This window comes from Nannospalax galili, unplaced genomic scaffold, assembly GCF_000622305.1.
Source record: "Nannospalax galili isolate Female #2095 unplaced genomic scaffold, S.galili_v1.0 scaffold996, whole genome shotgun sequence".
NCBI classification, from domain to species: Eukaryota; Metazoa; Chordata; class Mammalia; order Rodentia; family Spalacidae; genus Nannospalax; species Nannospalax galili.
Genome location: NW_008339436.1, coordinates 1,596,132 through 1,605,660, shown reverse-complemented (window position 1 = coordinate 1,605,660; position 9,529 = coordinate 1,596,132). Strand labels below are relative to the sequence as shown.

The following is a 9,529-nucleotide window of genomic DNA, read 5'->3' as shown; positions in this document are numbered from 1 at the left end:
CTGGTCTTCTTCAAAAACATGGAATGTCCCTAGTTCTTGCCCCATGCTGGCCCCATGACACAGGCTCCGTCATGTACCCAGACCTACAATTCCATGGTATCCATCAAGAAGTCTTCAGGGTCAGGACCTGGACATGGAAAGGGAGCAGGGTCTCCAAGACACAGGAACTTCCAGGTCTTCCAGCCCCCTTTCTACTCAGAGTATACTGGGGTCAGCAGCCTATATCCAATGATGAAAGTCCTCTAGCTGGAACACAGGTGAGGCCTGGAGACACTGCAGCACCACCTACTGTCCAAGACTCAGGACCAGCTTCTGTCTGGCCATATCTGGCCAGGGCCTGCCTTCCCCCAAAACACCATAGGCAGGGGTCCTGGCAAAACCAGAAAGAGGAGGAAAGAGAGGAGAAAATAGGGCTCAGGTGGAATGGTAAGGCCCTCTTCTGTTGGGCCATAGTCCTCTAGGGTGCTGCTTTGAATACCAGAGTACATGTGAAATGAATATAGGAGAATCAGGAGTCCTGAGAGACCCACCGACTCCCCCTCTGAATACCTTGAAATAAAACAAGAAATACTAGGTGTTGGGAGACTTTACTCAGAGAAAGGACAGACAGCAGCAGACAGAGCACTTGAGCACACAGACTCCACCCAGAGAGTGCCTTGCCCCCAGGGAGCTATCTTAAGGAGAAAGCCCACACCTACCTGCAGGGTAGGTCCCTATGAAGGGCTAAGCCCCCAGATCCATCCCACATTGGTTACAGAATCATGGTGGAACAGACAGAAGACAGGCAGATCTACAGGTCTACATGTGGCTCCTGATGATCCTGGTCTGCCCTTCATTCCCCAGTCCCCAAGCTGTCCATGTCCAACAGTGGATCTACTTGGTCTCTCCAGCAGAAGGGCTCAGAGTTCCATATCTTCCAGAAGACCTTGGCTGCCCTCTGTGCCTGGGTATGGCAGGGGTCAGGGTCAGAGCTAGAGATGGATCAGGGCCTGGGGCTTGGTTTGAAGCTGGATAAGACTCTGCTAAGAAATGGCTAGAGACCAGAGAACCCAGCCTAGGGAGTGCAGGGTTCACATTTCCACTGCCTGGCATGCAAGCTTGAGTCTTGTCACGCTCTTCTGATAGCCCAAGGAAGAGTGAATCACTTGTATGGGCAGCCCAAGGCCCAGCCAGGCAGCAGGCCAGGGAGTAGGGGCTACATCAGCCTGGGCAGGGGGGACTCTGCCATGGCTTGGTGGGATGTGGCCACAGCAGACCCAAGGTGGTACCCACTAGCTCTTGCAGCCTTGAGGAACTTTCTTCCAGCTTGCCAGGCATGGCCTTCCATCTGGCAAGCCCTCACAGCAGCTGATCAGTGCGTTTGCTGCGCCACACCACCAGGCCAGCCATGGCCACGGTCAGCAAGACAGGCACTGCAATGAGTGGAATGAGCACTTCATCCGGGGGATCTTCCCAGTGGGCCCTGTCCACAGTGCAGTTGGAAAAGAACTGCCTGTGGATGCCAGTGATGAAGCTCTGGGCCAGCGGGTTGGGCCAGTAACAGCCCACAATGTTGGTCTCCACCTCGGTGCAGTTAGTGAAGCTCTCATAGTACCTGCAGAGGCAGAAAGTGAGACTCCAACTCTCCCAAGACCCTCTCACATCTTCCCTACCCAGGGCCCAAGTGGACAGGCAAGGAGTGGTCTAGGTTCAGTCCCACTTGGCCACCCACCAAAAATGTGGTCTTAGAAGTCACTTCCAAGCTCCTGTAACATCTTTCCAAATGAGTCATCTACACCTGTGACCTTCTCCCCATGTCCTTTACCCACATCTATGACTATGACCTGTTCCCTTGAAACTATGAGCTCCCAAGGCCCATGATGTCTGCTAAGCAACCAACCTCCCCAACACCATACAGGTTTTCCTAGAAGACATATTAAGCCCTTTTTCTCCAGAACCCAGGTCCATAGCAACATGGGCCTGTAAGGCTCTAACTATCAGGGGCATCCCAAAGTGCTGAGAAAAGAGTTTATCTGAGGCAAGGGCCAGTTACTTTCCAACCAAACCAATCTTCTCCCATGTGCCATGTAGTGACTGGAATTCCAGACCTGCGAGCTCCAGGCCTCTACCTGTCTGCCTCCTACTAGAAAGCTGCCTCTCTCTGCCAGACAACTGGCAGGATACCTGGGGAACTGTTCATATGAGCAAACACGGGAAAATTTCTCAGCAGACTTCTCGTGATGGGTCTCATCTGTCCAAGCAGGCTTTAGTTGGTTCTATAGGCTGACAACGGGCTACAATTGGGTTAGCCCAATATAAAGATTCCCAGTAGCACCCTAGCCTGAGAGGCCTGTAGAAACGGTGACCTCCCTGTTAATGGGGTCTTCAAGGCTGAGGTCATCTAGGAATCTCTGAAGAAAGCTGCCCAAGGTCAGCAGCTCTGCCCAGGATAGCGCTTTGCCAAGCCTGTGCAGACAAAGGCCAAACACAGGAGAAGGAGGATCCTGGCCCTGTCTCTCTATGGGGTCAGGTCAGGGGCACACCTCCTCCTTCCTGTGCTGTTCCAGGAAGGAGAAGAGGACCTGGTCCATCAACAGGAAGGAGCTACTTCCTGCAAGTAGCTTCAGAGCTTCATCTCATCTGGATTTCCAGAAATCAGAATAAGGGTGAAAAACAAGAGGGCCTGTCTTTCGGGGTCCCAGGTCCTCCTGTGTCCACTCCTCCTGAGCAGTCACTCAGCCAGGCTCCAGACTCACCCCAGGCTGGTTCTCAAAACCCAGGTCATACACCTGTGGCTTCCCAGTTAACCTTTACAATGAATAGGCAGAAACAAAGAAGCCTAGAATTCTTGTCCAGACCCATAGGCCCCATTGGGCTTCAACCTGGATACGGCCCTGGAGGTGCCCAGGCTCTCAGGATATTGGAGACAGGGAGTCATCTAACACCCCATGAAAACCTTTTGCCTCAAAAGTCCCCAGTGTCTCTGTGTATTGAGAACCGCTTGCTGTGACCCCCACCCCAAGTTTCCAAGGCCTTTCCAGTGAACTGCTGCCCAGAAACACCTCCCGCAATGACTGTCCCTACAGTTCCATGTGGCTAAGCCAGGCAGACTCCAGGTAGACCTGTGCAGTCTGTGAAGGGCAGTCTGTGGGCGGGGCTAGGTGGGACTATGGGAGGTCTTCGGGTGAATGTGAGCAGGATTGAGTGTAGGTATGGGAAGGGCCAAGGGACAGAACTAAGCAGAGTGTGAGCAGCAATGTGGCCACTCTCATGCCCAGCAAGGCACTCACACAATGAACTCGGACAGGTTGCACCACTTCCAGACGTCCACCTTGTGCATCATGTCAGCGAAGGCCTTCCCGCAGCGGGGCAGCCTCTCCAGCATCCCTGTCTCATTGCAGCCACACACGCGGGCACACCCACCTTGAGAGAGAAACAATAATGAGAAAGGGGATTCGGGGCAATGCCCAGGGATGTAGCAAGCACAGCTCCTCTCAGCCCCTCTAGCTGATATTCCTTCATAGGCCGGAGTCCTCCCTCATCCCTGACCTTGAGGCAAGACAAGTCTGCCTCTCCACCACAGCAGTAACACAGCGAAGGAGCCACAGTGAAGCCCTGGGCCAGAATCCTCAGGAGTAGGCAGAGGTCCTGAACACATTCAGAAGAGCCAGGGCCTCCAGCTCCAGCTCAGTGTCCCAGGGCACCTACAATAATCCTGAGAAGGGCTCGCAGACCTCAGAACCATCCATAGCCTATGGAGCTGCAGCAGAGGGTTCTGAGCTGGTTATGGACCTCCCAGCCCTGTGATGCCCTGCTTAGGTCTGGGAGACCTGAGGTTGAAGGCCCACAAGGAGGCCTGAGGGAGTCCATGGGAAGTCTCAGGCCTGACACTGCTCATCACTCCAGAATTTCACCATTCTATCCCCCCACCCCACACCACCCCTTCACTCCACCCTTGTGTTCTTGGTGGGGATAAAACAGGCCCTCTTGTCCTCCAGGGCCCACTCCATACCATGGTCATCCTATTCCATGGACACTGCCGCCCTGCTTCTGCACTCCCTCCACCCAGCCCCTGCTTTGCCTGTCATCATATAATCAAGCACAGTTCCATTCTGTGTGGCTTGATGGGGGGGTGTACAGAGTCCTGCCAGATGTATACTGCTGTGTACAACTCTGCCATATCCTGGAGTGTGTGTGTGTGTGTGTGTGTGTGTGTGTAGGGTGTGTGTGTGTGTGTGTGTGTGTAATAGCGAGTGGAGGCCTATGTACTGAGAAATATAGACCTCTACTATATATATTTGTGTGTGTGTGTGTGTGTGTGTGTGTGTGTGAGAGAGAGAGAGAGAGCGAGAGAGAGAGAGAGAGAGAGAAAGAGAAAGAGGTGTTTAGGAGAGGTGTACAGACTTGCTGTCTATATCCACGTGTTTGTGTTTGCATGTATGTGTGCGTGCAAGTGTGTGCGTATGTGTGATGTTTAGGGGAGATGTACAATCCTGATGTGTGTGTGTTTAGGGGAGGTGTACAACCCTGTTGTCTATCCATGTACTTGCATGTATGTGTAGGTGTGCACGTACATGTGTGTATGTATGTGGGATGTTTAGGGGAAATGTACAGTCCTGCTATGCCGGTGTGTTTGTATTTGTATTTGTGTGTGTGTGTGTGTGTGTGTATGATGTTTAGGGAGGTGTAGCCCTGCTGTCTATGTCAGTGTGTTTGTATTTGTGTGTGTGTGTGTGTATATGTGTGTATGTGTGTGTGTATGATGTTTAGGGACGTGTAGCCCTGCTGTCTATGTCAGTGTGTTTGTATTTGTGTGTGTGTGTGTGTGTGTGTGTGTGTGTGTGTGATGTTTAGGGAGGTATAACCCAGCTGTCTATGTTGGTGTGCTTGTATTTGTGTGTGTGTGTGTGTGTGTGTGTGTGTGTTCACACTCAGGAAGTACGCTATGTTGGTGTGCTTGTATTTGTGTGTGTGTGTGTGTGTGTGTGTGTGTGTGTGTTCACACTCAGGAAGTACATTCTGAAAAGTGTACACCTGCTGTCTACATCCTGGGGTGTGGTACACGGTCCTGCTCTCTGTGCCCTAGGAGCAGTACAGAGCTGGAAGGGACAGGAAAGAAGTTCCTGCTTGGACTAGAATAGACTTGGCCCCCTCCCAGGTTTCTCAAATTACCAGCTCAGCCTCCATTTCCCCATCTCTAAACAAGGGAAATGTCCACAAGGCTCTTGAGCTGTATGCCCAGAAACCATGTTCATAGAGTTTTTACTGTAGGTGGTAGTAAATGCTCAGGGGTTTCCCTCATTTAGCAAAGACCTGTGAGGGTAACGAATGCATGCTGCACTCCAAGGCAGCTGCAAGAGTTTCAGAGTCCTACCCTCTCCCATGTGCAGACCACACTGGGCACTGAGAGGTGCTAACTAAACATCATGACTAAGGAAAAATTGGGTCCAGACCCAGCTATATGCTGCTACAGTAGCCCAATACCAGACTCCGGAAGGAAGGCCATAACCTTCTGAATCCTCAAACAGAGGAAACCCTAGGAACTCCTAGGTTCATAGACAAGAGCCTGAGGCCAAGGGAGGGCTGAGGTATTGGGCTCAGCCCACCCCAACCTATGGCAGGAAGCCTGGGGTTCAGGCTTAGGGGCAGCTCACCCTGAATGGCCCCAAGACTATACAATATGCTTCTAGGAGATGGAAGGTAACAAGAGCAAGTAGGAATGAGGCCCTAGGGTAACCACAGTAGCATTCATCTGGTGAAGAGCCATGTGGTGGTTTGATTGAGAAATGTCCCCCATAGGCTCCAAGTATTTGAACACTTAGCCCCAGTTGGTGGTGCTGTTTGTGAAAATTTAAGAAATGTTGCCTTGCTGGAGGAAGCACATCACTGGAGGCAGGCCTTGAGAATTCATATCTGTTCTAGTTTGCTTTCAATTGCTGTAACAAAACACTCTAACCAATACCAACTTGGGAAGAAAAGGGTTTATTTTATTTTATATCTCCCAGGTCACAGTTCATCACTGAGACAGCCCAAGGTAGGAACTTAGGACAGGAACCTGGAGGCAGGGGCTGAAGCACAGGCCATGGAGGAACACTGCTTGCTGACTTGGTTCCCTAGCCTGTGCTCAGCCTGCTTTCTTATACAATATGGAATAACCTGCCCAGGGGTGGCACTGCCCACATCACTCAAAAATCAAGAAAATGCCCCACAGATATGGCCATACGACAGTCCAATGGAGGCAATTCCCCAATTGAGGCTCCCTCTACCCAGGTATGTCAAGTTGACACTAAAGCTTTCCAGCACAGTAGCCTTGCCCCATTTCCAGTTTCTCTCTGCTTCCATGCTGCTTGAAGATGTGAGCTCTCAGCTTTCTGCTGCTCTCCCTGTGTCCTGCCATGTCTGCCCACCACAATGGACTCTTATCTCTCTGGGATTATAGACATGCTGTAATTAACTATAAATTTGAAGTACATTCTGACATATATATATATATATATGTTACATAGCAAACTACTATTAAAATAGCTAAAAAAGTACAAAGAAAAAAATTATGAAAGAAAGCTAAATGTAAGATCTGGCTTTGGTAGGCTAGGGCTGAGATCCTAGCAGACAGCCTGAGAGGGTGGGTTCCGACCTCCATCAGTGTAGTGGCTCTTATCTCAGCAGACCACCAGAGAGTGCCAAGTTCTGCCTCCCTCTGGCCTCTCTCTGACAGAGGGGCTGAGAATGCAGGGGACTGCCTGAGAGCCCTTGATCCTGAGTCCACATGGTGGTGAGCTTCCCCTAATTGTGCCATACCCATCCCCCTACCTGGGATTTCATGAGACCCCTCCCAAAGCCCCAGGGCAGATCTGACTTTGGTGGCTAAGGTTGAGATCCTAGAAGACAACCTGAGAAGAGTGAACTGCCTGAGCGCACCCAGATGCTGCCTCCACGTGGTGAAGGAAGCCTGAGTGTATAGCTGATCTGAAGCCATCAGTTCCCTCCAAATTAAACCTGAGAGAACCTGAACCCTGTATCAACCAGCTTTACATAACCAAAAATACAAACAGAAGCTTACTTCAACTTAATTCTCAAATCAGAATCATAAACAACAAAAGAAATTCATATGCCAAGATCACAACAAAAGAATAATAAAATGGAAAGCCAAAACACTATGTTCCCACCAAACTCCACCAATCCTGCAGAAGAGTTCTACAAAGAGAACCCCCTAGAGATAACCCAGGATACAGAATCTAAAAGAACAATCATAAACATGATCAAGGAATTCAACAAATTTAAAGAACACATGAACAAACAAATCAAAGAGCTAAAAGAAGGCAGGAATAAACTTCTGAATGAATTCGCAAAAGAGACAGAAACACTGAAGAAAACTCAGGCAGAAATGAAGAAGGAAGTGCAAAACTCAATAAGCCAACTTGAAACAACAGGGGAAAGCCTCACTTCTAGAATGAATGAAATGGAAAACAGAGTTCAACACTAGAGGATAAAGTTGAAGAATTGGATCACTCAAGCAAAGATTACAGAAAATTGTAAAAAAACACAGGAATGGAATATGCGAGACATGTGAGACACCATGAAAAGATCAAATCTACGGATCATAGGAATAGAGGAAGGAGAAGAATTTCAGGTTAATGGTGTTAACCAGATTTTAAACAGGATTGTAGACGAGAATTTCCCGAAATTAAGGAAAGACATCCCCATACAAATACAGGAAGCACATAGAACACCAAATAGACAGGATCAGAAAAGAAACTCCACACAACATATCATAGTAAAAACACTAAATGTACAGAACAAAGAGAGAACACTGAAAGCAGCAAAAGAAAAACAAGTCACATACAAAGGAAAGCCCATCAGAATTACAGCTGACTAATCAATGCAAACTATGAAAGCCAGAAGAGCCTGGACCAAGGTATTTCCTGGACCAAGGTATTTCTACATGACAACAGATGCCAGCCCAGAATACTTTACCCAGCAAAAATGTCTATTATAGTTGAGGGGGAAAGAAAAATCTTCCATGACACAAATAGCCTGAAAGAATGCATGTCCACAAAACCAGCCATTCAAAGAATACTTGAAGCAATACAGAGAGTGGGGAGAGAAACAACCATACCCCAGGGCAATGAAAGAAAATAAATAAAGGAATAATCTAGGAAACACAAAATTAGAGAACACAAATAGCAATCAAAATGATGGCAACAAATACACACCTTTCAATAATAACCTTAAATACCAATGGACTGAACACCCCAGTCAAAAGACACAGACTAAGTGAATGGATTAAGAAACAAAATCCATCTCTTTACTGTCTACAAGAAACCCATCTCACCTTCAAGGACAAGTACTACCTTAAGGTAAAAGGATGGAAAAGAATATTCTAAGAAAATGGCACTAAATTGCAGCAGGGGTTGCAATTTTAATATCTTACAAAATAGACTTCTAAGTAAAAATAATCAGAAGAGATAAGGAGGGTCACTTCATTCTGATCAAAGGAACAGTTAACCAAGAAGATATTACAATCTTTAACATATATGCACCAAACTCTGGTGCTCCTGAATTCATAAAAACACTACAGGACTTTAAGACACAGATTAACCCCAACTCAGTAATAGTGGGGGACTTCAATACCCCACTGTCTCCATTAGACAGGTCAACTGGACAAAGAATAAACAGAGAGACATCTGAATTAAATGATACCATACATCAAATGGACATAGCAGACATATTTCAAATATTCTACCCAAGCACCAAAGAATACACTTTCTACTCAGCACCCCGTGGAACTTTTTCAAAAATTGATCACATACTTGGCCACAAAACAAATCTCAACAAATACAAAAATATTGAAATAATCCCATGCATTCTATCAGACCACAATGCAATAAAGCTCAAAATCAACACTGGCCAAAGCCCTAGTCATTACATGAACTTGTGGCAATTGAACAACACACTCCTAAACAATGAGTGGGTCAACAGAGAAATTAAGAAAGAAATAAAAGAATTTTTGGAATTCAACAAAAAGGACAACACAACACAACCTCTGGGATACTTTAAAAGCAGTCCTAAGAGGGAAGTTTATAGCTCTAAGTGCCTACATTAAAAAATTAGAAAGAGCCCAAATAAATGACCTAACACTGCAACTCAAGACACTGGAACGGCAAGAACAAATAAACCCCAAACCCAGCAGAAGAGAAGAAATAACAAAAATCAGGGCAGAAATTAATAAAATAGAAACAAAGAAAACAATACAAAGAATCAATAAATCTAAGAGCTGGTTCTTTGAAAAGCTAAACAAGATAGCCCAGCAAACAAAAAGAAAGAAAGAGCAAATCCAAATCAACAAAATCAGAAACATCACAACAGACACCCAAAAGATCCACACCATTATAAGGGAATATTTTAAAAATCTATATACTACTAAACTCTGAAAATCTAAAAGAAATGCATGGATACCGGAAATCATGGGAACCACCAAAGTTAAACCAAGAAGTTTAAACAGACCCATAACATATAAGGAAATTGAAACAGTAATACAAAGCCTCCCAAC

The 9,529-nt window shown here is 47.1% G+C and overlaps 1 protein-coding gene across 1 annotated transcript in view; it reads right to left on the bottom strand.

The window, feature by feature from the left end:
- Positions 1 to 570: 570 nt before the first annotated feature.
- Positions 571 to 9,529, bottom strand: part of Ramp3 (receptor activity modifying protein 3) — a 20,802-nt gene continuing 11,843 nt past the window's right edge. The window contains exons 2-3 of the mRNA XM_008834107.3: positions 3,270 to 3,402; positions 571 to 1,594 (exon numbers count right to left, since the gene is read on the bottom strand). Of these exons, the coding sequence (XP_008832329.1) occupies positions 1,339 to 1,594; positions 3,270 to 3,402 (389 nt within the window). The 3' untranslated portion in view covers positions 571 to 1,338. The remainder of the gene's footprint in view (positions 1,595 to 3,269; positions 3,403 to 9,529) is intronic.